Genomic DNA, 27,999 nt, shown 5'->3' with positions numbered 1-27,999 from the left:
AGAAGCCCCTCCCCCTCCATAGTAGTAATTATCATCCTGATAGCGACAGCAATTGTTTTTCACCGGCCAGCCAATTCTTTTCTCTCTCTCTTTCTTTCTCTTTCTTCCATCCAGTCAATTCTCCTAACGTCAAATTAACGCTTCCTTTTTGTGAGTTACATCGAATTATCCTCACTCATTTCCACCCCATCAAAATTGGTCGTTAAATTGTCAATCAACCAACTCTCAGACTAGGTTCACAATGACCAAGGTTGACCAAAAAGTCGTTCTGAGTAGGCTCTCCACGATAGTGTGCTACATCAAGTCGGTCGCTAATGTTGAATAGTCGTCATCGACGGCTGGGGTATCCCTGGCCCCGACTCTCCCAAGGACGGAGATGCGATCGCTGCCGCGGAGACACCCTACATGTCCGGCTTTGCCGAAGAGAACTCGAAGACGGCTCAAGGATATACCGAGCTGGATGCCTCGTCGCTGGCCGTCGGTCTGCCAGAGGGTTTGATGGGCAACAGTGAGGTTGGCCATCTGAACATCGGCGCTGGCCGTGTCGTCTGGCAGGACAGCGTTCGCATTGATCAGACCCTCAAGAAGGGTGAATTGAAGAAGGTCGACAACATTGTCAAGTCCTTTACTCGCGCCAAGGAGGGCAATGGTCGTCTGCACCTGCTGGGTCTGGTCTCCGATGGCGGTGTTCACTCCAACATCACTCACCTGGCCGGTCTGTTGAAGGTCGCCAAGGAGATGGAGATCCCTCAGGTCTTCATTCACTTCTTCGGTGACGGCCGTGATACCGACCCCAAGAGCGCTACCAAGTACATGCAGGACTTGCTTGATCACACCAAGGAGATCGGCATCGGTGAGATCGCCACGGTGGTTGGCCGCTACTACGCTATGGACCGCGACAAGCGTTGGGACAGAGTCGAAGTTGCCATGAAGGGTATTGTCTGCGGTGAGGGCGAAGAGAGCTCTGACCCCGTGAAGACTATCAAGGAGCGCTATGAGAAGGGTGAGAACGACGAGTTCCTCAAGCCAATCATTGTTGGCGGCAAGGAAAGGCGCGTGCAGGGTATGTTTCTTAGGCGAAAATCGAACAACAGCTCGTTTCGAAAACTGACCGTGTCTTCCAGACGACGACACCCTCTTCTTCTTCAACTACCGTTCGGACCGTGTCCGCGAGATTACCCAGCTGCTGGGCGACTATGACCGCTCTCCCAAGCCCGACTTCCCTTACCCCAAGAACATCCACATCACCACCATGACCCAGTACAAGACCGACTACACCTTCCCCGTTGCCTTCCCCCCTCAGCACATGGGCAACGTGCTAGCCGAGTGGCTCAGCAAGAAGGACATCCAGCAGTGCCACGTCGCCGAGACCGAAAAGTACGCGCACGTCACTTTCTTCTTCAACGGAGGTATCGAGAAGCAGTTCCCTGGCGAGGTGCGCGATATGATCCCCTCGCCCAAGGTCCCTACCTACGACCATGAACCCGAGATGAGCGCCGAAGCCGTCGGCAAGAAGATGGCCGAGCGCATCGCCGAGGGAAAATTCGAGTTCATCATGAACAACTTCGCTCCTCCCGACATGGTCGGTCACACCGGTGTGTACGAGGCCGCCATCAAGGGTGTCGCTGCCACCGACAAGGCCATTGGTGAAATATACGAGGCCTGCAAGAAGCACGGATACGTTCTGTTCATCACCGCCGATCACGGGTAGGTTGAGGTCGTTTCCGTCTTTTGACTTTTATCTTCCATGCTAACATATCTGCTTCCCAAGTAACGCGGAGGAGATGCTCAACGAGAAGGGCACTCCCAAGACCTCCCACACAACCAACAAGGTTCCCTTGGTCCTTGCCAACGCCCCCGAGGGCTGGAGCCTCAAGAAGGAGGAGGGTGTCCTCGGAGACGTTGCACCCACCGTCCTCGCCGCCATGGGCATCGAACAGCCCGAGGAGATGTCGGGTAAAAGTCTTCTGGTCAAGGCCTAGATCAATTATATATAGAATCTTTTCCTTTTTTTGGTTTAGAAAAGGCTATTTCCAGCTGGTTATGGATCTATAAATCAAGATACTTTGTTTCTCTTTACACACAGAGACCGAAATCTCAGAACGCCAAATGCGCCGGGTCCCAAGATATTTTTCCGGAACCTCCCATGCTGGTTCTACCTTCATCATCATTGGGTTGTCTTAGCACAAGTAGAAGAGATCCATGCCAACATCAGACCTCTAAAATAGGATGAGAGAAAAAGGAGCAAGAGAAAGAATTAAGGAAAATCCCCATTTTTAGACCATTAGAACCCCACTTCATGCGGCCTGCTCGAAACCCCGTCTGATCACACGGCCGAACATCTCCACACCCACGCGCTCGCTCTTGACTTCGCTGCGTGCCTCGTTCTCCTTGTTCGTGGGCACCATGATAACAGTGCCGTTGGGACCAGCCTTGTCCACCTCCCAGCTGCAGACCTCAGTGACGAACTTCTCGAGGGCGTCGCGGCTGCGCAGGTCGAGCCACTGCTCCAGCACCTCGGCGTTGATCTCCCGGAAGGCCTTGCCCACCTCGATGGCGATACGGATGCGCACGAGCTCCTCGAAGCCGGCGACGTCGGCGACCAGGTCCGCGTACAGGTCATCGGAGTTCAGGGTCGACCAGAACTGGGCGTACTGGGCGGACTCGAGGAGGGTGGACAGGCGGGCGAGCTTCTGGACGGATTCGACGAAGTCGGAGGTCTGGGAGGCGTCGGTGTCGGCGGTGGGGAAGGGCTGCGTGTGGGCGGGGAGAAGGGCAAGGCAGAGGGAGAAGGCGGGCGAGGGGAAGACGGTGAGGGCCTTGGCGAGGATGTTGGTGACGGTTTCGGGCTGGAGGAGGTGAGGGTTGAATTGGTAGCTGTTGACATCTTGTCAGCATCGGGAAGTATATGGGCCAAGTCAGGCAATAAAAGCTAGCTGAATGGGACAGCTTTGTTTTCAGAACATGTTGCTTTTTTTCCTCGACATTCATCCCAGGGGGATGTCAGGTAATAGGAAACGTGATTATGAAGAAAAACAAGGTTGTTCATCATTCGTCCCATGCGATCTGAGCAACCCCCGCGATGAGGAATCCAGGGCAAGCGCGGTGTTTGAGAGCAAGAGGAGATAGACTCACAGCTTCAGCAGAGCCAGGTTGGCATAGCAGTCGAATGTGCGCTCTTCGCATTGCTGGACAACATAGTCTTGGAATACTGTGGTGGTCTCGGGGTTGTATCTGTCCAGGCCGTTGAGGATGGCCTCGATATGCGCCGGCCGCGTATCACACTTGTCAAAAGTGACACCCATTTTGTTGAGTCGTCGTGTGTAGGTATGGAGAGGAGGAGATGAGGAGGTTCAGCTGGCACAGACGGCGGCAATGAAGGCGGGTTTATCGTGATCGCTATAGCGGGATGACCTTTTTTTGGTGGGTTTTTTGGGAGGTCTGTTCTGCTGTGCGGCGGTCGATCGGAAGAATCACCCAGAAACGTATAGTTTCTCCGCCCAGTACACCACTACCCGTCTCCCGGAGTATATTCGGGAGAACAACCAACTTAAGCCTCATGTTGTCGATTTTGGGATATGGTTTGGTTGATCATGCCTTACCCCGCAGGTTGATGATGAAAGACCGATGCTTTGTTTCCCCAATTGATGCGGCGTTATTCTCGGTCAACCCCCTCTAGGCCTCTGGTTTACATTCCTGTTTCGCCGAAGGATATGCGGCGCCCAGGGCTATATATGGAGGCTCTCTCCTTTGACTTTTTGAACGTTGTTAGATTGGATCCTTGTGTCATTGACAAGGGAATCCTCATAGAATAGGTCTACGACATAGTGCAATTGGAAATCTGTTTCAAATCATGCGACTTCTTCTCAGTCAACCGTTTCACTGGCTTTTGGCTTTGGCAGCGACGGCTTCTGCGTCGTCTTCTGTCGATTACACTCGGTATGTAAATGCTCTGATGGGGTCAGAAGGCCCTTTTCCGGGCAAAGGCTACGGAGGAGGCGACATCTTCGTTGGCGGTGCGCGACCCTTTGGAATGGTCAAAATGGGAATAGACACGACGGCCGCAAACTGGAGCATCGCGGTGCTGAACGGCGGATGGACGCCTGACGGCAATGTGACCGCGATCAGTATGTGATTTGCTCGAAATCCGGTGGTCATTCTCTACTGACATGTCCAGCCATGATGCATGAAAGCGGGACAGGAGGTTCTCCGAAATATGGGCTCATTCCGCAGATGCCTCTGACCAGCGTGGCGCCTCCTGTGAATATCCTGGATAATCTCACGTACAGTCAGTCCAGAGTCGGTCAGGATACGGCCAGCGTAGGCTATTACAAAACCCAGCTGCAGAACGGTGTTCAGGTGGAGCTGTCTGCTTCCAGTCACGCCGGTATTGTTCACTACTCGTTTCCTCAGGGCGAGAAGCATGTGCTCGTGGATGTCTCTCACTATTTGCCCGCTAAGCCTGGGGCCACAAATGGCCAATACTATGTTGGCGGAGAGATCAAAATCGAAGACAACGGTAGGGCTTACAGCGGTTATGGGACTTACATGGGAGGATGGAACAATGGAGCTCCCTTCACAGCCTATTTTTACGGAGAATTTTCCGAAAAGCCTACAATGGCTCGGACCTTCACTGGAGCAAATACAGAGCCCATACCACGATACCAGACTTTCGTTGGTGAGATAGGAGAGCCAATATACGGTAACATATCGGATAAGGCAACATCGGGACCCATGAATGAGCGTGTTGGCGCTCTTTTCAGCTGGGACGAGAAGGCAAAACCAGAGGTCACCTCCCGAATTGGTATCTCGTTGATATCGGCCGACAGGGCTCGGTCGTATATCAGGTCCGAGATTCCCTCGTGGAGACTCAATGACACCGTCCAAGACGCAGTTGACCAATGGAATAAGGAGGTCCTCGGCAAGATCCAGGTGCCACTTGACAGTACTGCAAACATGACCGACGTGCGGCTGCTCTACAGTTCCCTGTATTTCATGCATCTGATGCCCTCTAACCGGACTGGGGAGAATCCGCTCTGGCAGTCGGAGGAGCCGTTATGGGATGACTTTTATACTATGTGTCAGTACCCATGGAAGCTCCGCTCCCTGATGATTATGTACTTACTTGTTTCAGGGGACATCTTCCGCTGCACCGTGAGCTTCTATCATATCTTCCAGCCTACCTATTATGAATCCATGATCCGAGGTCTCATTGACATATGGAGGTAAGACCGCCTTGAAGAGACTGTATTTCTGAGTTAAGCATGAGTACAGACATCAAGGCTTCCTACCTGATGGACGCTCGGGCAACTATAACGGACTGGTCCAAGGGGGCTCTAACGCGGACAATGTCCTCGCCGACGCGTACGTCAAAGGATTGCGCGGCGCAATCAACTGGACAGACGGGTACGCAGCGATGAAGACGGACGCTGAAGCCATCCCGTACAATACCTTTGATCCTAAGGATCTATCTGCGAGCACCAAGGAGGGCCGAGGGGCTTTGGGAGACTGGCTTGAGCTGGGCTATGTCTCTCAGGATCGGAACACACGCTGCATCTCGCGGACGGTCGAGTACAGTCTCAATGATTTTGCCTTGAGCCAGGTAGCCAGCGGGGAGATGCCTGGTGAACGCGAAAAATATCTGAACAGGTCAGCCGGTTGGCAAAAGCTGTGGAATCCCAAAGTGGAGAGCTTGAACTTCACTGGCTTTCTAGCCCCGAAGTTCTCGAACGGCACGTTCAACAATAGCGGATATGACCCAATGTATTGTTATGAGTGCGAGTGGCATTCGTATAGTTATGAGGGCGTACCATGGGGTAAGTGCAAGCGCAGTATCCGTCCTGAGGTCCGTACTGATCATGGGCTTCAGAGTACTCCTTCGTGATTCCGCATGACATGGAGACTTTGATCGACTTTATGGGCGGTCCAGCCACTTTTGAGGCCCGGCTAGACACTATGGTAGGCACGGTTCAATAGATTGCTTGAGGGTTGTGCTGATGTTGTGTAGTTCAAACCCAATCTGTCAGTTCAGAATCTTGGTGCAAACGGGGCCGGCATAACGACTCTGATGAATATTGGGTATGTGCTACCATTGATCAACCGTACAAAACAGCTGACGTGAAGCAGGAATGAGCCCGATTTCGCAACACCGTATCTCTACAACTATATCAACAAACAAGCGAAGAGCGTCCAGATGTCCCGTAGCCTGGGACTGCAATAGTAAGCCGAATCGCATTGTTCAATCTACTCGCCAGCAGCTGACCATATTGCCTTGCAGCTTCAAGGACGCTCCCTATGGAGTCCCAGGAAACAGCGACGCAGGAGCCATGAACTCCTGGCTCGTGTGGCAGATGCTTGGCATCTACCCAGTGGTCACCCAACCGGTCTACCTGATCTCGTCGCCTTGGTTCCCTGACCTGAACATGACAGTCAACGGGAACCAGACACTGAGGATTAAAGCGACGGGGTTAGACCAGGGCTATTATGTGCAAAGCGTCAAGATCAATGGGAAAGAGTGGACAAAGAACTGGTTCGAGCACGAGGAACTCATGGTCCAGGGCGGGACTATTGAGTTTGAATTAGGCTCTGAGATAAAGCACTGGGAGACGGGTAGCGTGCCACCGTCGCCGGGACATGTGCAGTTGTAAGCTGCCGTGCAATTGCGTGCCGAGTGGTCTCCTTAGGGCTCGCTCACATGACCTCGCCTGACCTTTCATAGAGCCAGATGGGTCCACACTCTTTACCTGTCATTAGACTACCACTCATAGGGAAGTGATAATAACAGCTGCTTTGAGCCTTAATCTGCTCTGTGGTCATCTTTTCGAGGGGGACAGGGAGTATCAGCGAAGCCTTTTACAGGGCTTCGTTATGTTCGCTTCTAGATGTGGTCACAATTGTCCAATCATAATCGTGTATCTGTAATAGTAAAAGGGAATACACCGCAGCAGAGGGGTTATTTGCTTGATTAGATAATAAGAGTAAAGACAGCCTGTTGAGTCTGTCGCTAGATCGTATTGTGTGATGGATTGCGTCACTGGCGCTGTGGATGGTTTTAGTGTCCGATCCTTCGAGGGGAGTCATCACATGCATCGAAAGTCGAGTCTCGGCATTGAAGAGAGGGAAATCAAAGATCAAAGCACGTACGCGATCAAGACGTAAAGCCTCTGGCAGTAGTTGAATGCAATGCACAACAGACACAACAGACCATTTGGCAATATTCCCTGCGACTGCGAGTGATAGCAGAATCGACAGGAGAGCCGAGAGCCCTCTTGCCTGTGAGGAGGGTAAGACAAAAAGCCAGTCTTCCGCGCCAATTCCAGGCCAATTGACCAATGCTCACGCTCACTGGTAGCCGTAGCCGGGCGGATTTCCCAGTTTCAAGATCCGGTGCGGGCTAAAAGGTACATGGAAGATGGAGATCGCATCTTTTTCCCGCTTGTCCAGGAAGACGTGCGATTGACGTCAGCGCGGGACAGTCGGATATTTGAACGATGTGGTACCATCCATCCCATCCCATCTTATATTCAGTTCATTCAGTGGTCATTCTACTCTTCCTTTCCTTGAGGTGTCTGTCTCTCGTTTCTTTGAGTTGAGAATTAATCTCAGCTCACTCGCTTCAAGATCCTCGGCCTCGGCATCCTGGACTATACGGCGCCATCCCGACGCATATAGAGGAAAATCATCGAGTGGATCATTCTCGCCTCCCATATTTGATATCAAATATCAAATATCAAATTTCCCGACATGGTAAGTTGTTTGCCTCCTCCTCCCTGGATCACTCCGCAACGGCCCGAGTGACGGAACCATGGATGCAGCCTCGCTGACCCCTCGACATTAGGCACCTGTCCTGTCCAACATCCTCCAAGCCCGGCAGTCCACCACCACCTCATCCGAGAGCTGCAATTGCCCCGATAGCATCTCAGGCGGTGGCATTGCAGGAATTGTCATCGGCTCCATCGTCGGCACCCTGCTGCTTATCTGGCTCTTCCGGGTCTGCTCATTGCCCGGCGCTTGGGGCGGTGGGGAACCCGATTATGGATACAGCGGGGGAGGAGGGACGGAGGTGCGCTCGACGCATCGTCGAAGCCGGAGTAGTCCGTCTTATGTGGAATATGTCGATAAGCCGAGCCGTTCGCGGAGATATCGGGAGGACGTTCGGCGGCCGGCCAAGGTATATCTGAATTAGGAGTATAACAGGTGTTTGGGCACCTGTTTGCGGCGATCTGGTATGATTGTATGTCTAATGATAACGAGGCATGATCTTGTCACGAGATGATGAGAAGATGGATATGATATGGATTACTGGATTGGAGTTGGGGATTGATATTAAATGAAATTGATGTGTTGTAGTACAAGCGTCTTATGGTGGACTCTCTGTCATACTGTATAAAATGCAATATATATACTAAGGTCGTTTGTTTGATATAGATTGGCCCATAGTTCTTTACGGCATTCAATTCAAGGCATTAAGCGGACCGTGGCTCTTAAGAAAAGAACTCCTATTTGATTGCATATGGGACATGAGATCTATGCTGAACATCTCCTGAACTATTGACAGAATGGATCCCTTCTAAATATATCCATTGGATTTGTGATAGCCACCATCGTCACATTACACAATTTACATATAAAACTATCTAATTTAGGTAGGATTTCTAGGAATATGACTCGAGCGTGGAGCCAGGCACAGACTCGACTCGCATCACCAGGAATGGGACAGTCCACAGACTATGAGATCAATCATCAATTTATCCTGAACCGAAATCTCTAGGCATCCTCATTAATATTCTGGGCAGTTACCAGTGTTTTTGAAGGGTTATTAAAGTGTTACTCGTACACCCACAAACACCATACAGTTAGGTCCTTACCTAGGTAAATAACTAACACCCCTACTGATTTTGACCTGCTTGGCAGGGTTTACAGTAGCCTGCTCTTATCTCCAGCAGTCGCAGTATCAGCCAATCATTACTCCGGCGATGAGAGAAAACCCCAATGCGTACTAGATCATGCCGCATTCGGCAAGGCTCAGGAACAATCTGCGGACAACGCAGAAAGCAGCTTACCGAAATAGGCTAGCAGCATATGGTTACTTGCCTCAAAACGGACTAGATCTCTTCATTCGGCCCCACTGTCCAAGAGCAGCTGTTGGTCAATTGGGGTCATGTTTTACCCCTGAAACCAGCTTCAGCACTATTTTTCATAGCACCACATTGGATAGCTACAGTGCCGGCTGCAGTCTGCAGTCCGAGTCTGCAGAAATGATAGTGCAGATGAGACTCGCCAAGTTTGCCGGACTTTGGGGCAGGAGAAAAGTGGCTGATGCTAATAAAATTAGTCCCATCCGTTTTTAATATACTAACCGACTAGTCTTCTGGTCATGCCCGTCTCCGGTCTTTCTCTCCTCTGTTCGTCTCAGATTTCCCCTCCGGATCCTGTCGTTTCTCTTCCTTTTTGCTCTACCCCGTATAGTAAGTATTCTTCTACTTGCGGGTTGGGCTGAAGACTCCTCGTGCGACTCGATCGCACGTCCATTCCTTCATCCGGATTCTGTCGCTCTTTACTGTCCTCGGACATCCACATAAATCCCCCAAGTCTCGTCGAGGCTTCAGCTGAAGCATATACGTTCGGGCCTGTTTGGCTGCCTTTCACTTTACATAGGATCTACATACTTTGATCATCACCGACCCAATCTAGAGAGAGAGAGATCCTCTCTAAGGACCTCATCATGTCGTTCCTTTACCTTGTGGCCCTCTTCGTGGTCAGCATCTGTTCGGTGACCGCTCAGACATGGACATCGTGCAACCCTCTGGAGACGACCTGTCCGCCCGATCAAGCCCTGGGTATGAACACTACATTCACTTTCAACAAGACTCTCGACGATACCATCTGGAACATCACCAATGGAGCCCTGTCGCACACCGACGAAGGAACCCAATTTACCATCACAGGAGAAAACCAAGCGCCCACGATGCAGTCAAACTTTTACATCTTCTTCGGTATTGTCGAGTCCCACGTCAAGATGGCCAAGGGCGCCGGTATTATCAGCAGTATCGTGCTGCAGTCGAACGACCTGGATGAGATTGACTGGGAATGGGTGGGTTACAACACCAGCGAGGTCCAGTCCAACTATTTCGGCAAGGGTAACAATGAGACCTTCGACCGCGGCGGCTATCACTATGTCCCCAATGCCGACACGGAATTCCACAACTACACCACTTACTGGAGTAAAGAGAAGCTGGAGTGGTGGATTGACGGCAATCTCGTCCGGACCTTGACATACGAAGACTCCCAGGGGGCCGGCCAGTATTACCCGCAGACTCCTTGCAACCTGCGTTATGGCATCTGGCCTGCCGGTATCAAGGGGAATGCGCAGGGCACCATCGAATGGGCCGGTGGTATGGTGGACTACTCGAAAGCCCCTTTTACCATGGTCCTCCAGAGCGTCCGGGTGCATGATTTCCACACCGGCAAGGAGTACAACTACACCGATCACTCTGGATCCTGGCAGAGCATCGATGTCATCACGTAAGTTTTTGCACTTGCTCTGACACGGCGAATACTAATAGATAAACAGGGGCAACTCCACCGTCGCCAATGCCATCCAAAACCCACCGAAATCCTTGTCCGAGAAGTGGGCCGAACTCCCGGCAGGTGCCAAGGCCGGTGTATACATCGGGCCGGATGCGTTGGGGCCGCCATGCTCGGCGGGTTCATCTTCTTCTTCATCGCGCAGCGCAAGAAGGGCCGTCTCGAACACGCACTCGAGGATGCCAAGTGGGCCAATGAACGCACCGAAATGAGCACTTTCCAGAATGATTGGAAGCAGAGCGAGTGGAAACACAAGGGATACCAGCCGGTCAATTAGCCCTGCGTTGCAAACTATCTGGTCTTCGGTTCCCTAAGCAGGTGGATGTCCTCCACCTTAATGCTCTTTTATCGCCGGTGTTTCAGAGACCTGCTGTTTTATCCCGTGCTGCTTGCTGGTCAAACCGCGCGGTGGTATCCATGGCACTCGGGGTTGGGGCGTCGTTTTGGTAGTAGATGTCTTTCAGCTACTCATTTCCTCATCTAATGTCCATATTCTCGTGTCAAACCGCTAACTCTTCTTGTCATTTGATCGTCTCGGGCTTTGTCCTAGCTTTGTATTCGTATATACCAATGTGCATGTATTTTGAATTTATTGCTTCGCTCAATCCAGCATTCATTGACTGTGTCATCCTGCAGACCTGGTCATAGACCCATAGACCATGAACTAAGCAACAACAACATGATATCATGGATAGCGTCTCTGGACTTAGAGCCAGAGTAAATAGCCATGGGGACTGGGTACATGATTACAACCACCTCTTCTCATCCGACCCCAAAGGCTTAGGCATAACATCCCACCCCACCTCCACCCCCTCCACCGCAGCAGAATGCCTCACAAACGTCATCTCCCCAAACCCCGTCTGCCTCGTCTGCAGGTACTGCTCGGGCACATCCGCCAGACACGTATAATCCCGGGCCCCTCGAACCCCGTCCTCCCCTCATACTGCCCCAGCGAGCGCAGATACTTCATCACCCCGCCAACGACACATCCACCACCCACGAACCCCCTCAACAGCCTGCCGATACACCGCCGCTTCAATCCCCGCTGCTAGGAAATACCCCGCCGCATGATCCAGCACCTGGCACGGCGCTGCCCGCCCCGGCTCTCCAGCCCCGTAGTGCTCCGCCTCCGACACGTTCATCCCGGAACACGTCTGAACCAGCGAATCGAAGCCGCGGCGGCCCCGCCAGGGACCATCGGGACCATAAGCGGACAGATTCGCGCAGATGATTCCCCTGCCCCGCGCCGCAGCGCGCGCCCCCAGTGTTTCCGGTGAGAATCCCCTTGCAGCGAGACTTCCCGGCCGGTAGCCCTGCACGAAGACGTGCGCGTCGTCAAGGAGCCGCCATAGCTCTGCTTCCCCTTCTGCTGAGTCGAGATCGATCTGGATGGTGCGTTTCCCGCGGCCGAATTCCCGGTCAATGGGTGGCAGGTCTGGGAGGTTGGGGAGGTTACCCAGAGGACGTCTGCGCCGTGGGCGGCCAGGGTCTTGCCGGAGAGTGGGGTCGCAATGACGCGGGAGAGTTCGAGCACGCGCAGGCCGCGGAGGCATTTGTCTGGGGGTGCGCTGCGCATGGACTGCGGTAGGCCTTGTGGAGCATCGCCGATGCGGCGGAGGAGGATGGGAAGTTGGCGACGGCGCGGGCCTGCGGGGTGACGTCCCACTGGGCGTAGGATCTCAAGGCGGAGATGACGCAGCTGGCGTCGAAGGCGGCGGTTTCGAGGTCGACGGAGCGCCAGGGGGCGATGGCGGCGCTGACGGTGGGGCGGTCGCTGGATGGTGGGCACCTGAGCAAAGTCTTTGCGCCGTTGCTGTGGTTGGGGAAGCCGTCGTGGACGCGGACGTGGCCGTCGGAGGTTTTGTGGAGGCCGCTGAGGGGCCCCAGAGGTTTTGGGCGGGTTGGCCGGCGAGAGTATACAGTCTCTCGGACTTGAATTCGATGACGGCGTGCTGGCGGGACACGCTCACCGCGGGGACTGGGGAGGCAGTGCGGAGGGCGTATATCTGCGCCGCGAGGAGGGCGGAGAGCCCGATGGATGCTTGCGCGAGGTCGGCTATTTTGAAGGACGAGGGGAGACCCGGTCCGCTACCTTTTAGGTCCAGAGCGTCCAGTGACTCGAGGGGGAGCCCGAGATGCTTCCAGATATACTCCACGCTGTCCATTGCTGTGAACGATGTCCTGTCTGGGACGGGCTGTCTTTCAGATTGTGCCAGAGCCATGTTGTATGCAGGTGTATGTAGGCTTTGCAGGCTTCTATATCGACTTCTGACACTTGACGCTATTGTTGACAGTCGTCGCTGCGAGAGAACCAAAGTCCGCATGTCCCCGTGTTACCTCTACTGCATATATCGCAACCCTTTAATCCAGTCGGCACTAGCAGCCGTCAATATATATATACCCCAGCCATTTTGGATGCAACTGACTCACCCGGATAAGATGCCGAATACGAACCCGCTCGGCAGTCGGAACAGAAGGAATTCAGCTTCATTTGCTTAGAAGCTTGAGTCTAATACACCTACGGCATAGCTCATTCAGACTTGCCGATCGGGCAATAAAAAACACATTCACCCTGGTTAGAGGTTAGAGAAAGAAACTGAAGGAGGAAAAACCAAAAAAAAAAGGATGCGATCCCGGTGCGACTCGAACGCACAACCTTTAGTACCGGAAACTAATGCGCTACCATTGCGCCACGAGACCAGATTCTATTAGTCGGACACAAGATCATCTCTCATCTCTCATACAGGCACTGTTGCAGCGTTGTTGCCCCCATCTCTACCAGGATCTCTCAGTGTACTCCTTTAGTGGTACAAGCAAACAACTTTACCTCTCTAATTCCCGAGTGTTATCCACCCCATCAGTCCCCCGACTCCCTCGCGAAGAGCCCTTTATCCTTATACTTATTTCTGCCAAAAGTCTCGGAGGCAAACAAATGTGATTGACACTTTGCGGGCCCTTTGTCTAGTCCAGCCCAGCCTGGACGCCAACCATGCTCAACCTTCGCTTCGAAATCATTGTCTAACTGACTCCTAGTTGACCAACATGCAGTACTTGAAATGCATCCTACTTTAGTCTTGACAGTTGATCGCCAGAGAACGCTCGCTCGAGACTACTAGATGGAGGCCCGCCGTACGAGATTCCCTGATTGAGCAATATCCACCGAGATTTAGTGCACCCGGTCTTTAACTACTCGTCGGGTATATCGTGCGACTGCTGAGGATGATTGCAAGTCTCGCTATCCACGTAGACTATTGTTATCCCTCCTACCTCGGCATCGGATGGAACGCGTGGCTTGAATAATGGGCTCTCTGTTGTCGTCAGGGTCCCCGAAACGCATGAAGTCTGTATTGCTTGGTGCTCTGCGGAGTAGGTACCTGCATGACATGCTGTAGTATGCCTCGGGTACTATGACATTACGATTCCTGATAAGTCCCCAGCCGAGAGGCCTACTGATCGACAAGATGACGATTGGGGATTACGTAGTCGAACATCGCTTTGTTTGGTCAGGCTGTAACATTGATCTATCTGATGCCGCTATCCATGCATCAAGAGGTTCTCTCCATGATCAATTACGTGTGGAGTCTCGGACGAAGATGCCTTTCTTCACACATTCATCATGCACTCTAGGCCGCGTGGCTCATTGGATGCTTCGGAGCGGAGTCTTCAGATGTGGCATACTATGCTAACAGCAGGTGTATTTATATCGAAGAAGTTCCCGTCAGAACTTCTCTCTCTTGCATTGGTCTTCAACATCTCTCCTACTCTTGAGCAGCAATTGTTTCTTCTAAGGATATCATGGCCCCGTTCGCTTTCAGGGGCCTCGCAACAATGGCCCTGGGCGTTGCAGTCGCCCAAGCCCAGCTCTGGGACCAAATCATTCAGACCAACTATGGCCCGGTCCAAGGCTTCAAGTACTTCAACGAGTCTACGCTTGAGAAATTCTTTGGCGTCTCGGAGTCCAACGTGACGGCTTTCTTAGGCATCCCCTTTGCCGCGGATACTGGGTATCAAAACCGCTGGAAGCCGCCGCAGCCACGCGAACCGTGGAATGAAACTTTGAGGGCCACCCAGTTTGGCCCTCGTTGTCCCACCGACGCGTCCAGCTACATCAGCGAGGATTGCCTGAGTCTGAATATATGGACCAATGCTGGCTCCGCAGATGCTAAGCTGCCTGTCATGGTCTGGAACCAGGGCTCGGATGAGACCAGCGATACGGCCTGGTGGTATGGCGGCGGCATGGCCTTGAAAGATGTCATCCTCATTACCTTCAACCGCAGAGATGATGTGTTCGGGTACCTGGCCCATCCAGATCTGAATGCAGAGGGTCTGGCAGTCACTGGTCACAATACGTCCGGGAACTATGGTGTGCTTGATCAACTTGAGGTGCTGAAATGGGTGAAGAAGAACATCGCAAACTTTGGTGGTGACCCTGACCGGGTGGTAGTGGCCGGTCAGTCCTTTGGCTCTTCCCAGGTGTACCATGCTGTGAACAGCCCACTGTTCAAAGGATACTTCCATGGTGGCATCGCTCAGTCTGGCATCCGATACCCGTATGACCCGCTGCTGGCTGGTCTCGCCACTTCGTATGTCAACATGTCCACGGCTCTTATCCACAGTGCCGACTACATCGCCGCCCATAATGTCTCTAGCATCGCGGAATTGCGGACATTGTCCATGGAGGAGCTGCTGGTAGGCTCGCAGGACCGTGTCAACAGCACTTGGATCTCGTGGGTCACTGCACTGTCTGCTGGCTACCCCCTGATCTTCAAGCCAGTCCTCGACAACTATGTCCTCCCCTCCAAGTACATCGAGACGCTCCTCAACGGACCCGCCAACGATGTTCCCGTGATCACAGGCAACACAAAGGACGAGTCTGGCGCATCCCCCTTCACCGACTACACCGTGGAGGAATACGAGAACTACACCTCGCTCAAATACGGCGACCTCTACAACCGGTACATCAAGCTGTACCCGGACAACGGCAACCAAAGCACCGCCGACATGTCCTGGAATTCTGCGGCCCGCGACGCCTCCCTTGTCGGTTCGTGGGCCTACGCCACCGAGTGGTACAAGGCCGCCTCCGCCCCTGTCTACACCTACTACTGGACTCACGCCCCGCCCGGCCAGAATCTAGGGGCCTTCCACCAGTCGGAGATCATGTATGCCCTGAATGCTCTATACGCCAATGCCGATCAGTACCCTTTCACCGCAGCGGACTACGAGATCCAGGAGAAGATGTCCGCCTACTGGGCCAATTTTGCAAAGACGTTGAATCCTAACAAGGGCGGCTCTTACACCGGCAATGGGACGTTGCCGCACTGGAGCCCTAACAGCCCTAATGGCACCCAGGTGGTCATGGAACTGGGCAATGCATTCACTAATGTGCCCATTGCCAAGAGGGAGCAGGTTGAGTTCCTGATGGAGTGGTACCACCGGCAGATTCCATATTAGGTCTACCTGAGGAGCAGATGTCATGTTTTTCGGGAATGGGAGTGTTAGATGCGCTGCAGATGTAAAGTAGTGTGTATGTAGTTGATAGCTCGATACAGAAAAAGTAAATGGCCTACAACCATCCACCAATATGTGCTTGGTCAATGGATATTGTCTAAAATAAAGATGGGTATCAAAAAAAGAAATCAAAAAGAAACGATCCCGGTGCGATTCGAACGCACAGCCTTTAGTACCGGAAACTAACGCGCTACCATTGCGCCACGAGACCGGTTGATGGCATTTGGACGGAATTTTTGCCAAATAATCTAAATCAAGAAATATGATAATAGTGCTACAGAGTCCCTACCTAGGCTCCTAAACGAGCCAATCATATGACCTCATTAAAAATAGCCTGACGGCGTCTCCGTCGGTCGGTGAAAGACCATCAGTCTTGGTTGGTCTTTTGAGCCTCTTTAATTCCCTGGTCCCGCTGTACCTTTTGCCTAATATGGGTTTCCATCCGATCTGTGGACTCGTATCGTATCCATTATTTTCTCTCAGGCTCACAGCGGTTGATTTACCACCGACTCTCCGGTCTTTTTGACGGCAAGCCGAGGATCACTTGGGCGATGAGAGTCTACTCATAGTACTCAATGCTGAGAATTATACTGCTTGTGCGGTCTTTGTGGTCATAACTGGACCCACTTACTCCTGACACAAGTATCTATGATATAATCACATCCAAACGGTGCAGATCATCCTCGGCACTTCTTTTGTTCTCAGGCATAGGGAGCTTGTTTTGGCGATTTAATCCAAAACTCTGATGCATTTAGATCTCACGTGCGGTCGTCGATCGCCTGCAATGCACGCAGTTGAGAGGGGATTTAAATTCCTTCAAACCCCTCTTTGCGCCACCATGTCTTGACTTTTATCCATTTTCCACCTGCTTGTATCTATAGGAATTTCATCAAACTGAGACTATCAGTGAAGTTTCAGTTTACTCCCATGATTCCGAAGTTTTTGTGATACCTCACGCACCATGAGCGAGTCGATGACGGTCCCCATTCCAGGGCCCAGAGGAGTGCCTCTACTGGGAAATATTTATGATATCGAGCAAGAGGTGCCTCTGAGAAGTATTAATCTGATGGCCGATCAATATGGTACGTTGTCCTGGCTTAATCTTCCCGGTTTTTTCTCCAGCTAACCATTTACAAGGCCCTATCTATCGACTGACAACGTTTGGCTGGTCCAGAGTATTCGTCAGCACCCACGAACTCGTCGATGAAGTCTGCAACGAAGAGCGATTCACCAAGGTCGTTACAGCGGGGTTGAATCAGATTCGAAACGGCATTCATGATGGCTTGTTCACGGCCAACTTCCCCGGGGAGGAAAACTGGGCGATTGCCCATCGTGTGCTCGTGCCGGCCTTTGGACCTCTGTCCATCCGAGGCATGTTTGACGGTATGGTGCCTGATCGACCGTGACTTTGCGCTTCTCTGACATGGCAGTCAAGAAATGTACGATATCGCGACGCAGCTCGTCATGAAATGGGCGCGACAAGGACCGACCGTTCCGATTATGGTGACCGATGATTTCACCCGATTAACCTTGGACACCATCGCCCTTTGCGCGATGGGAACCCGTTTCAATTCTTTTTACCACGAAGAGATGCATCCTTTTGTCGAGGCCATGGTGGGCCTGTTGCAGGGATCCGGCGACCGGGCTCGTCGACCCGCGCTGCTCAACAATCTGCCCACGAGTGAGAACTCGAAATATTGGAACGACATCACGTTTCTACGGAACCTAGCGAAGGAATTGGTCGAAGCGCGAAGGACGAACCCTGAGGATAAGAAGGATCTTTTGAATGCGCTGATCTTGGGGCGTGATCCCAAGACTGGCAAGGGCTTGACCGATGAGTCCATCATTGACAATATGATCACGTTCCTGATTGCTGGTATGTCCTCTACCAGTTTACTTCTTAACACACTCAGCTGATGATACAAGGTCACGAAACGACGTCCGGCCTGCTCTCCTTCCTCTTCTACTACTTGTTGAAAACCCCCCATGCATACAAGAAAGCGCAAGAAGAGGTGGACGCTGTCATTGGACGGCGGAAGATCACTGTGGAGGATATGTCCAAGTTGCCGTATCTCAACGCTGTGATGCGGGAGACGCTGCGTCTGAGGTCTACAGCCCCTTTGATTGCTGTACATGCACACCCAGAGAAAAACAAGGAGGATCCCGTAACACTGGGAGGTGGCAAGTATGTATTGAACAAGGATGAGCCCATTGTGATCATCCTGGACAAGCTGCACCGCGACCCCCAGGTTTATGGCCCCGATGCGGAAGAGTTCAAGCCGGAGCGAATGCTGGACGAGAACTTTGAAAAGCTTCCCAAGAACGCCTGGAAGCCGTTCGGCAACGGGATGCGGGCCTGCATCGGCCGGCCTTTCGCCTGGCAGGAAGCCTTGCTGGTAGTGGCCATCCTGCTGCAGAACTTCAACTTTCAGATGGACGATCCCAGCTACGATCTTCACATAAAGCAGACGCTCACCGTCAAACCAAAGGACTTCCATATGAGAGCAACTCTGAGGCATGGACTGGATGCTACCAAACTCGGCATCGCCCTGAGCGGCACCGCGGACAGTGCGCCGCCAGAGAGCTCGGGAGCGGCGAGCAGGGATCGCAAGAAAGCCGCTCCTCCGCCTGGTCAGCTCAAGCCGATGCACATCTTCTTTGGAAGCAACACAGGAACGTGCGAGGCATTTGCGCGCAGATTGGCCGACGATGCCGTAGGATATGGATTTGCTGCTGACGTCCAGTCCCTGGATTCCGCCATGCAGAATGTTCCGAAAGACGAACCGGTCGTGTTCATCACGGCATCCTACGAAGGTCAACCGCCCGATAACGCTGCTCACTTTTTCGAATGGCTCAGCGCCGTGAAGGAAAATGAGCTCGAGGGTGTTAATTATGCCGTGTTTGGCTGTGGTCATCGTGAGTTATCTTCCCCTCTCAGTCTTATGCCTGCCATACCATGGCTATGACATGAACTATACAGTTGCTAAGTTTTAGCAGACGATTGGCAGGCCACCTTCCACCGCATCCCCAAAGCGGTCAACCAGCTTGTCGCCCAGCATGGAGGAAACCGGCTGTGTGATATCGGACTGGCCGATGCCGCCAACTCGGACATGTTCACCGACTTTGACTCATGGGGCGAGTCCGCTTTCTGGCCCGCAATCACATCCAAGTTTGGAGGTGGAAAGTCGGACGAGCCTAAATCGTCGTCCAGTCTGCAGGTAGAAGTCAGCACGGGAGTGCGCGCCTCGACCCTTGGTCTTCAGCTTCAGGAAGGATTCGTGGTCGACAACCAGTTGCTTTCAGCACCCGACTTCCCGGCCAAGAGAATGATTCGATTCAAACTCCCTTCCGATATGAGCTACCGATGTGGAGATTACTTGGCTGTGCTGCCCGTGAACCCGAACAGTGTCGTCCGCCGGGCCATTCGACGTTTCGATCTGCCCTGGGATGCTATGCTCACAATCCGTAAACCGAGCCAGGCCCCAAAGGCTCCACCACGATTCCCCTTGATACGCCCATCTCGGCTTTCGAACTTCTCTCCACCTATGTGGAGCTCTCTCAGCCGGCCTCTAAGCGCGACCTGACGGCACTGGCAGATGCTGCCGTCACCGACGCCGACGTGCAGGCGGAACTACGCTATCTCGCGTCCAGCCCCACTCGATTCACCGAGGAAATCGTCAAGAAACGGATGAGCCCTTGGATTTGCTGATCCGGTACCCTTCGATCAAGCTGCCCGTTGGTGATTTCTTGGCCATGCTCCCACCCATGCGGGTGCGTCAATACTCCATCTCCTCTTCTCCCCTGGCGGATCCGTCCGAATGCTCCATTACGTTCTCTGTGCTCAACGCGCCGTCTCTGGCCGCGGAATCATTGCCGCCCGCCGAGCGAGCGGAAGCCGAGCAGTACATGGGAGTCGCCTCGAACTATTTGTCCGAGCTGAAGCCCGGCGAGCGAGCCCATATCGCCGTGCGGCCCTCTCATTCCGGCTTCAAGCCGCCGATGGATCTGAAGACTCCCATGATTTTGGCGTGCGCAGGAAGCGGACTTGCGCCCTTCCGCGGGTTCATCATGGACCGCGCCGAGAAGATCCGGGGCAGACGCAGCTCGGTTGGAGCTGATGGCCAGCTTCCCGAGGTTGAACAGCCGGCCAAAGCGATACTGTACGTGGGCTGCCGGACTAAAGGCAAGGATGACATTCACGCGGCTGAGCTTGCCGAGTGGGCTCAACTGGGCGCTGTGGACGTAAGGTGGGCTTATAGCCGACCCGAGGACGGATCAAAGGGCCGTCATGTGCAGGATTTGATGCTCGAGGACCGTGAAGAATTGGTCAGTCTGTTTGACCAGGGCGCTCGGATCTATGTGTGTGGCAGCACGGGCGTGGGGAACGGGGTGCGCCAGGCCTGCAAGACCATTTACCTTGAGAGGAGACGCCAATTGCGCCAGGAGGCGCGGGAACGTGGCGAGGAGGTCCCTGCAGAGGACGACGAGGATGCTGCGGCCGAGCAATTCTTGGATAATCGAAAGACAAAGGAGCGATACGCAACGGATGTATTTACTTAGCGAGGTACCTCTATATAGCAAGTCATAATTCCTGTCAGTACCCCGATTCTCCAACATTATGAGTATGCCGTAGACTGGCTAATTTGTATTCGCCTCATTAGCGTGCTTGGCTGCAGCTTGGCTCTACAACGGGGGCTTATCAGCGACTGTTACTGGTGCAAGGGACCAGGATATGTAGATTGCTCTGGGAATTAATCTAACTTATCTCCTGAAGATAGTCGAGTTTAATTTCTGTATCCAAGTCAATCGCCCCGGAGTCCGCCGAGGCAATTGACCCCCTCACGATTCCGAGTATAAATAAAACATGCGCCAGTCTCAAATCTCAAATCTCAATCCTCCACAATCTTTCCAAAAGGAGGCACCCACTCTAGTAAAGTCGGAAAAATGAAGATAAAAGCCTCTCTCTTCCTCTGCGTCTCTGCGCTCGTTTCCTCTACCTCCGCCCTCACCATCAGCCAAATCAACGGAAACAAATACCTCTCACCCTACGCCGGCAAAACCGTCTCCAACATCCAAGGCCTGGTAACAGCCAAAGGCTCTGCAGGCTTTTATTTACGGTCAACAACCCCAGACAACGACGACGCCACCTCGGAATCCATCTACGTCTACGGCAGCACCGCCGTCTCCAATGTCTCTGTCGGCGACATCATCACCCTCACCGGCAAGGTCTCCGAGTACCGCTCCTCGGTGTCATACGTGTATCTCACGGAACTCACCTCGCCATCTGCCATCAGCGTCGTCTCGAGCGGCAATGCCGTCGTGCCCGTGGTGGTGGGCAAGGGCGGCCGGGCCCCGCCTACGGAGCAGTTCTCCGCGCTGGACGGCGGGGATGTGCTTGCTGTGCCGAACAATGTGAGCACAGTCAGCAAGGCGAATCCAGTGCTAAGGCCGGGGAAGTACGGGATGGACTTTTGGGAGAGTTTGAGTGGGGAATTGGTGAGGGTGTCGAATGTGAAGGCGATTGCGAAGCCGAATTCGTATGGGGATACGTGGGTGCTTGGTGATTGGAAGGTGAGTGGGGAGAATGAGAGGGGTGGGTTGACCATGCGGGATAACGGTTTGTTTTCTCTTCAGAAATTTTTATGCTACGAAGCTGGATGAGGGGCTGATGAGTGTAGATTCGAACCCCGAGGCTGTCATTGTTGGGTCGCCGCTGGATGGCAGTAAGAACCCTACCGATACCAAGCTGGGGGATTTGATTGGAGATATCACGGGTGTTATCACCACGGCTTACGGGTACTATACGCTGCTTCCGCTGACTGCGTTGACTGTTACCGGGTCGAACACGACGGCTGCTGCTGCTACGGATCTGGAGTCGACTGGAACATGCTGCGGTGTGACATTTGGCTCATACAATGTCAACAACCTCGCCCCCAACTCGACGACGCTGCCCAAGATCGCGCAGCACATTGCGCAGCACCTGAAGAGTCCGACACTGGTCTTTCTGCAGGAAATCCAGGATGATGACGGGCCGACTGATGACGGCGGTATGTTTTCCTAATCCTCTCTGGCTGACTGTGACTATCAGCTAACTAATGCTATTGCCAGTGGTATCCGCCAACAAGACGCTCTCGACTCTCGTGCAGTCCATCGCGAACCAAGGCGGCATCGAGTACTCTTTTGTCGATATCGCCCCGGTCAACAAGGAGGACGGCGGCCAGCCAGGCGGAAATATTCGCGTCGCCTACCTGTACGATGCCTCCGTGATCCGCCTGCGCAACGCCAACCCAGGCTCCAACACCGACGCCAACGAGGTCCTCCCCGGCGCCGAACTCAAGTATAACCCCGGCCTGATCGACCCGTCCAACGGCGCCTGGGACGACAGCCGCAAGCCACTAGCCGCAGCCTGGGAAACACTCGACGGCAAGAACAAGTTCTTCACGGTGAATGTGCACTTCACCAGTAAGGGCGGTGGATCGTCGATCGAGGGCGACGCCCGGCCGCCGGTCAACGGGGGGTTACCACGCGAGAAGCGCAGGCCAAGCTCGTTGCTGTACGTTGTCCTTTCGTTCTGCTTTTGAACGCTACTAATGACAAAAAGGAATTCACATCGTCCATCCTGGCCGAAGACTCCAGCGCCAAGATCATTGTTTCCGGCGACTTTAACGAATTCACCTTTGCACAGCCGATAGAGACCTTCCTGGCTGAATCCGGGCTGGAGGATCTTGACGAGGTCGCTGGCATTCCAATTACAGAGCGGTACACGTATCTGTACGATATGAACTGCCAACAGCTGGACCACATGTTTGTGAGCCCTGCGCTGGCAAAGGGAGCCGAGATGCACCATCTGCACGTCAACACTTGGGTTTCGTACGACGACCAAGCAAGTGACCATGATCCTACCGTGGCGTTGCTGAACGTGTGTAGCTAGTTCATTTCATCTTTCAACTGTATAGCCAAGAGCATTGTCTCCAGCATGTCTATAACAAAGCAAATACCTCTTATTGTTGGGTACAGGAATCACCCAACAGCCTTAGGCAAAGCAGGATCAATCTCCGGCAACCTGTTATCAGGCTTATAGCATCCATAAAACAAATTACAGCAGAGGCACTCCGGCTCTTCCACATCAGGGTTGGCCATCAGAAACCAAGGTACATCGCTGTTAGCCTTCACACGCTCCGTCTCCATTTGCGTTGTTCCTCAAGGCAAAAGAATAGATACATAGGGGAAGATATTTGTTCTGTATCTGTATACCAACGTAGCAATGGTTTATAGAACAATATCACATGGAGATTGAGGTAGAATCAGATTAGATGGGCAGGAAAGAGCCAATCAGGTTGTGTGATCTTAGGTGCAATGATTGAAAGATTGTCATGCCCTAATTGGCTGCATTCTATGACCTGTGTATTGATAACGCTACCTGAAGAGGTTATATTGATGGTTTCCCCCGACAGCAAATCTCTCATGGATAGATGACTGATCTATATGCATTGTCTATGCATGTTGTGTTACCACTGCTGCTCAGAGCAACGAGCTCGTCTATCCCATTCTCTAGTGCAATCAAGTCTATATGTCACGGAGATGCTAACATAGCACAGCAGAATGAAGCTCATTTACCTTCTTGCCTCTCTCACTGATATGGCACTGGCCACACCCAGTCCTCAAATACCCTCGGACACTTGCCTTGAAAAAGGGGACATCCGTGAGAATTTCAGTGGTGCGCCGTGTACCAAACCCATTCATTGCGGATGAGTCGGTGAGTATTACGTGATCTGCTTGTGAAATGGCATGACTGATTCTTGCATAGAACTGTCAGCCTGTGAGGGGACAGTGAGTCCTGTCATAGGGGAGTCAAGCATGTCTGATCTTACAGAAGTCGGTCGTCTTAAGAAGTAGCTCACTCTGAGATATAAGAGAATGGGATGACGGTACTTGTTGAATACCAAGACCACTGAGTCAAAGGCGTCCATTTCCAGCTTGTAGGAAATGATAATGTAGCAACGTGTTGTTATTGCACCTAATGTTGATTATTTAATTTAATTATTTGAATTTCTCATGTAAATATTATTTATTACCTTAAGTCAGTTATCTATACAATAGTCCTATCCACCCCGCCGGAAATGCCTTCGGATTTCGCTCCCGGAAAAGTACCAGCTCCATCGGATATTGGCCTACTATATAATCCCCTCACAACCATCTAAAAGATACAACTTGATGAGTCGTCGAAAAGCAAAATGGCTCTACCTGCATCCTATCCCCTAAAAACAGGCCACAGCATTCCAGCCATCGGCCTCGGAACATGGCAGTCCAAGCCCAACGAGGTCAAAGAGGCCGTCTGCACAGCTTTAAAAGCCGGGTACCGCCACATCGACGCTGCTGCAGTCTACGGCAATGAGAAGGAGGTCGGAGAGGGAATTAAACTATCTGGTGTTCCCCGAGAAGAGATCTTCGTACGTGCCTCCTCCATCACAGTTAGCCTTGACTGCGCTGACTGTTGCAAAGATCACCAGTAAATTATGGAACACACATCACGAACCCGAACACGTGGAGGAGGCGCTCGATCAATCCCTCCGCGATCTTCAGGTTGACTATTTAGATCTCTATCTGATCCATTGGCCCGTTTCATTTCGGTACTCGACGACGACGATTCAGCCTGTGGACGCGGAAACCGGGCTGGTCGATGTCATTGACGTTCCGATCAAGGATACCTGGGCTGCGATGGAGAAGCTCGTGGAGAAGGGGAAAGTGCGGTCCATTGGAGTGAGCAATTTTACTCGGCAGAGGATTGAGGAGTTGATGACTACGTATGTTCCTGATCTTGTTTTTGTTTTTGTCGAGATGAAGGAGCTGATTGCAGTGCACAGGGCTCGGATCCACCCGGCCGTCAACCAGATCGAAGCACATCCCTACCTCCAGCAGAGGGATTTGCTCGAGTGGTCCAAGCAACAGGTGTGTCTCGTATCTTGCAAGCATGGATGTATACATTACTGACAGAGTAGGGAATTGTGATAACCGCTTACTCGCCCCTAGGGAACAACATCTACAATATTCCTCGGTGAGTATCCTATACTGACAATATAGTCACTGCTAACCGTGCCAGGGCTGTCGATGATCCAACCGTTATCCAGGTTGCCAAAGAGCTAGGCAAAACACCCGCGCAGGTGTTGATCAGCTGGGCCATTCAACGCGGGACGTCGGTCGTGCCAAAGTCGGTGACCGCGGAGAGGATTAAAAGTAATCTCGAGGGTAAGTCATCTATCCTGGACTGGGATTAAAGGTGCTGATCAGATAGTGTTCGTCTTACCCGAGCATGTCTTTGAGAGAATCCAGGCGTTGGACCGCCACCAGCGGATGAATTTCCCGGCTAGACTGGGAGTCGATATCTTTGGGGAGGTGGGCGAGGAATCAGCCAGGCAGAGTGCGTTGGAGTGGGCTAGACAGCAGAAGATGCAGGCAAAGTAACTGTAAATAGTAGACCTTAATAGATTATGTATATCCAGTCAAGGTAGATACTTTTAGCCGATGATTCACAGTTCTTGCCATTAAACATACATCTACAGTAACTGGCTCTGCGATTGATGGACAGTCCCATACACCTTTAGCCTACTGACATATGGTTGGCAGGATTGCTCCAATCAAATATCCTAACAATAAGGTAGTAATAATTTCTCCGAATAAGCCTATATTCCTCGAGCTACGACGATTGCTGTATCTTTTCCGACGGATATGGATGCACACGGATATCTCCTCGGATAACCAATTAAGCACTTTGGATCTCCTTGATATCAATGTGTACAAGCTTGACAGCGCTCGTGTAAGTCCTTGGCTTCCCCGCATTTCATTGTTCCTCTCTTGGCTCCGGATATGCATGTTATGGGCCATGTGCCTGCTCTGGATGCCCCGTGGGGATATGCATACCCCCCAGATCAGCGGGGAGCTAAGACCTGCTTGAACGAAGATATAAAAGCGATCAGTAGATGCCGTGCCCACTTCATTATGGGGCATATCGTCAGATATTGACAGCACTCAATCACTACCACCATGAGTACCAAAGCCGAAGGGCAGGTCGAGCACATCGACCACTGTGACGAGGTGTTGAAGCCGACTCCTCAGTATGATAAGTTTGGCTCCGCCGCCAAAACCGATCCCAGAGAGATTGCTCTCGTGAAAAAGATTGATCTATACATGATGGTCGGTTTACGCATCAGTATACTGGCATGATCTTGCTGACAGAAGCAGCCCATTCTGTGGCTGATGTACTTTCTCAACTTCCTCGACCGAAACGCCATGGTCAATGGCAAGCTCAACAACCTGTCCAAAGACCTGCATCTGCACGGAACGCAGTACAATACCTGTGTCAGCATTCTCTTTGTCGGGTGGGCATTACCTTTCTCAAGAAAGAGACGAATGTTGACGAGTCCAGTTACCTCTTAGGCCAGGTCCCGTCCAACATGCTCCTCAACCGTGTCCGGCCATCGTGGTACATGGCCGGGTTCATGATCGGGTGGGCAATTATCTCTACACTCACCTGCCTTGTCAAAGACTACCACAGCATGCTCGTTTGTCGGCTCTTGCTTGGGATCGTCGAGGCCCCGTTCTACCCGGGGGCGCTCTTCATGATCAGTCTGTTCTATAACCGCAAAGAAGCCACCACCCGCATGGCCGTCCTATACACAGGAAATATGCTGGCAAGTTCATTCTCCGGACTCATCGCCGCGGGCGTCTTTGCCGGACTAGACGGCGTCCACGGCCTGGCCGGCTGGAGATGGTTGTTTCTCATCCAAGGCGTGGCCACGTTCGCCGTGGCCATTGCCGCGTTCTTCCTGCTTCCCGACTCGCCGCTGAAGACCCGGTGGCTGAGCCCAGAAGAGCGCCAGATGGCATACGACCGGATCGCCCGCGACACCACGCAGAAAGAGAACCGCACGAGCACATGGAAGGGTCTCCGCGAAGCATGCACCGACTACCGCACCTGGCTCTTTGCCCTCCAGTGCAATCTCCATCTGTCCGCCAACGGCTTCAAGAACTTTATGCCAACCGTCGTCAAAACCCTCGGGTTCAACTCCACCATCACCCTCGTCCTCACCTGCCCCCTTACCTGGTCGCCACATTCGCCTCCGTAATCGTCTCCTGGTCCTCGGGCCACTTCAACGAACGCACCTGGCACATCACCCTCTCCAAGCTGCTAGCGATCATCGGCTTCGCCGTAGCCTGCAGCACCCTCAACATCGCAGCCCGCTACTTCGCCATGATCCTGTTCGTGGGTGCCACATACGGCGTCAACAACATCAACCTCGCCTGGACGGCAGCGACGCTGGGACAAACCGACGAGAAGAAGGCCGTGGCGATTGCCATCACCAACACATTGGGGAATCTGGCGAGCGTGTACACGCCCTATCTGTGGCCGGATTCGGATGCGCCGCGCTTCTCCAAGGCCATGTATTGCAGCATTGGGTTCTCGGCGGGTGTGATTGCGACTGCCTGGCTGCTGCGGTGGATCCTCATGCGGGCGAACCGGCGCATCCGGGCTATGGACTCGGAAGCGATCAATTTTTATGCTTATTAGCCGTAGTACATAGGAGGATAGCATCTGCTTTCATGTTTATATGACCTGACAGTCAGAGGTTAGGGAAGTCATCAAGCTCTTTATCTTGAGAGACCAGATTGTAGGCCTCATGCAAGAGTTATCTAGAGACTAAATGAGTCTAATGAAGATATTTGTATTCACAGTCGAGTATACCTCCCTGTATCATGTGCTCAGCTTTCTTTATATCTAATGGTCTAACCTCGACTCATCACCACTCTCTTCATCTTTCAAAACATCACAATGCAAGTGCAACAGAAAGCCTATAAGCTTTTCAGTAGACATTTCAGCTCAGTTATAACTTCCATCCAAGATCGGAG

At 52.6% G+C, this 27,999-nt stretch overlaps 12 protein-coding genes and 2 non-coding genes across 14 annotated transcripts; 10 read left to right on the top strand and 4 right to left on the bottom strand.

The window, feature by feature from the left end:
* Window positions 1-10: 10 nt before the first annotated feature.
* P174DRAFT_255561 (2,3-bisphosphoglycerate-independent phosphoglycerate mutase) lies at window positions 11-2,194 on the top strand. Its single transcript, XM_024821471.1, has 4 exons — window positions 11-272; window positions 326-1,063; window positions 1,125-1,707; window positions 1,772-2,194. Exons 1-4 carry the CDS (start codon window positions 242-244, stop codon window positions 1,980-1,982), a joined length of 1,563 nt encoding a protein of 520 aa, XP_024680557.1. The 5' UTR covers window positions 11-241; the 3' UTR covers window positions 1,983-2,194.
* On the bottom strand, window positions 2,030-3,417 carry P174DRAFT_443968 (CSN8/PSMD8/EIF3K family protein). The gene is made up of 2 exons (XM_024827963.1): window positions 3,136-3,417; window positions 2,030-2,877 (listed from the first exon to the last, which is right to left on the bottom strand). Exons 1-2 carry the CDS (start codon window positions 3,303-3,305, stop codon window positions 2,298-2,300), a joined length of 750 nt encoding a protein of 249 aa, XP_024680556.1. The 5' UTR covers window positions 3,306-3,417; the 3' UTR covers window positions 2,030-2,297.
* A 377-nt stretch (window positions 3,418-3,794) lies between these two features.
* On the top strand, window positions 3,795-5,958 carry P174DRAFT_443965 (uncharacterized protein). Its single transcript, XM_024827962.1, has 4 exons — window positions 3,795-4,127; window positions 4,178-5,080; window positions 5,135-5,225; window positions 5,275-5,958. The coding sequence occupies exons 1-4, from the start codon at window positions 3,854-3,856 to the stop codon at window positions 5,882-5,884; spliced, it is 1,878 nt and encodes a 625-aa protein (XP_024680555.1). The 5' UTR covers window positions 3,795-3,853; the 3' UTR covers window positions 5,885-5,958.
* Window positions 5,839-6,945, top strand: P174DRAFT_443964 (glycosyl hydrolase 92). Its single transcript, XM_024827961.1, has 4 exons — window positions 5,839-5,958; window positions 6,008-6,078; window positions 6,127-6,219; window positions 6,278-6,945. The coding sequence occupies exons 1-4, from the start codon at window positions 5,896-5,898 to the stop codon at window positions 6,645-6,647; spliced, it is 597 nt and encodes a 198-aa protein (XP_024680554.1). The 5' UTR covers window positions 5,839-5,895; the 3' UTR covers window positions 6,648-6,945.
* A 798-nt stretch (window positions 6,946-7,743) lies between these two features.
* P174DRAFT_433372 (uncharacterized protein) lies at window positions 7,744-8,185 on the top strand (the record flags this gene model as incomplete). The annotated part of the gene is made up of 2 exons (XM_024825805.1): window positions 7,744-7,746; window positions 7,838-8,185. 2 exons carry the CDS (start codon window positions 7,744-7,746, stop codon window positions 8,183-8,185), a joined length of 351 nt encoding a protein of 116 aa, XP_024680553.1.
* A 1,539-nt stretch (window positions 8,186-9,724) lies between these two features.
* P174DRAFT_423102 (glycoside hydrolase family 16 protein) lies at window positions 9,725-10,864 on the top strand (the record flags this gene model as incomplete). The annotated part of the gene is made up of 3 exons (XM_024825106.1): window positions 9,725-10,524; window positions 10,574-10,664; window positions 10,733-10,864. The coding sequence occupies 3 exons, from the start codon at window positions 9,725-9,727 to the stop codon at window positions 10,862-10,864; spliced, it is 1,023 nt and encodes a 340-aa protein (XP_024680552.1).
* A 218-nt stretch (window positions 10,865-11,082) lies between these two features.
* P174DRAFT_443962 (CAIB/BAIF family enzyme) lies at window positions 11,083-13,160 on the bottom strand. Its single transcript, XM_024827960.1, has 6 exons — window positions 13,018-13,160; window positions 12,508-12,963; window positions 12,226-12,460; window positions 12,044-12,166; window positions 11,588-11,972; window positions 11,083-11,506 (listed from the first exon to the last, which is right to left on the bottom strand). Exons 2-6 carry the CDS (start codon window positions 12,807-12,809, stop codon window positions 11,334-11,336), a joined length of 1,218 nt encoding a protein of 405 aa, XP_024680551.1. The 5' UTR covers window positions 12,810-12,963; window positions 13,018-13,160; the 3' UTR covers window positions 11,083-11,333.
* A 55-nt stretch (window positions 13,161-13,215) lies between these two features.
* Window positions 13,216-13,287, bottom strand: P174DRAFT_t127. Its single transcript has one exon. It is a non-coding gene; the product is annotated as a tRNA-Arg (tRNA).
* An 849-nt stretch (window positions 13,288-14,136) lies between these two features.
* On the top strand, window positions 14,137-16,038 carry P174DRAFT_393567 (carboxylesterase/lipase family protein; the record flags this gene model as incomplete). Its single annotated transcript, XM_024823601.1, has 1 exon — window positions 14,137-16,038. Exon 1 carries the CDS (start codon window positions 14,383-14,385, stop codon window positions 16,036-16,038), a length of 1,656 nt encoding a protein of 551 aa, XP_024680550.1. The 5' UTR covers window positions 14,137-14,382.
* A 196-nt stretch (window positions 16,039-16,234) lies between these two features.
* P174DRAFT_t126 lies at window positions 16,235-16,306 on the bottom strand. The gene has a single exon. It is a non-coding gene; the product is annotated as a tRNA-Arg (tRNA).
* A 253-nt stretch (window positions 16,307-16,559) lies between these two features.
* P174DRAFT_443960 (bifunctional cytochrome P450/NADPH--P450 reductase) lies at window positions 16,560-20,679 on the top strand. Its single transcript, XM_024827959.1, has 7 exons — window positions 16,560-17,177; window positions 17,233-17,478; window positions 17,531-17,971; window positions 18,022-19,011; window positions 19,093-19,524; window positions 19,575-19,714; window positions 19,789-20,679. The coding sequence occupies exons 1-7, from the start codon at window positions 17,057-17,059 to the stop codon at window positions 20,653-20,655; spliced, it is 3,237 nt and encodes a 1,078-aa protein (XP_024680549.1). The 5' UTR covers window positions 16,560-17,056; the 3' UTR covers window positions 20,656-20,679.
* Window positions 20,680-21,039: 360 nt separating this feature from the next.
* Window positions 21,040-23,026, top strand: P174DRAFT_423098 (endonuclease/exonuclease/phosphatase family protein; the record flags this gene model as incomplete). Its single annotated transcript, XM_024825105.1, has 4 exons — window positions 21,040-21,712; window positions 21,774-22,142; window positions 22,204-22,655; window positions 22,697-23,026. The coding sequence occupies 4 exons, from the start codon at window positions 21,040-21,042 to the stop codon at window positions 23,024-23,026; spliced, it is 1,824 nt and encodes a 607-aa protein (XP_024680548.1).
* A 1,298-nt stretch (window positions 23,027-24,324) lies between these two features.
* P174DRAFT_393564 (aldo/keto reductase) lies at window positions 24,325-25,557 on the top strand (the record flags this gene model as incomplete). Its single annotated transcript, XM_024823600.1, has 6 exons — window positions 24,325-24,545; window positions 24,598-24,899; window positions 24,960-25,044; window positions 25,095-25,150; window positions 25,196-25,341; window positions 25,388-25,557. Exons 1-6 carry the CDS (start codon window positions 24,330-24,332, stop codon window positions 25,555-25,557), a joined length of 975 nt encoding a protein of 324 aa, XP_024680547.1. The 5' UTR covers window positions 24,325-24,329.
* A 579-nt stretch (window positions 25,558-26,136) lies between these two features.
* Window positions 26,137-27,661, top strand: P174DRAFT_423096 (putative MFS transporter; the record flags this gene model as incomplete). The annotated part of the gene is made up of 4 exons (XM_024825104.1): window positions 26,137-26,286; window positions 26,335-26,471; window positions 26,519-27,214; window positions 27,313-27,661. 4 exons carry the CDS (start codon window positions 26,137-26,139, stop codon window positions 27,659-27,661), a joined length of 1,332 nt encoding a protein of 443 aa, XP_024680546.1.
* Between the last annotated feature and the right edge of the window lie 338 nt (window positions 27,662-27,999).

This window comes from Aspergillus novofumigatus, assembly GCF_002847465.1.
Source record: "Aspergillus novofumigatus IBT 16806 chromosome Unknown P174scaffold_6, whole genome shotgun sequence".
In the NCBI taxonomy this organism is placed as follows: Eukaryota; Fungi; Ascomycota; class Eurotiomycetes; order Eurotiales; family Aspergillaceae; genus Aspergillus; species Aspergillus novofumigatus.
This window is presented reverse-complemented; position numbering and strand designations above follow the sequence as displayed.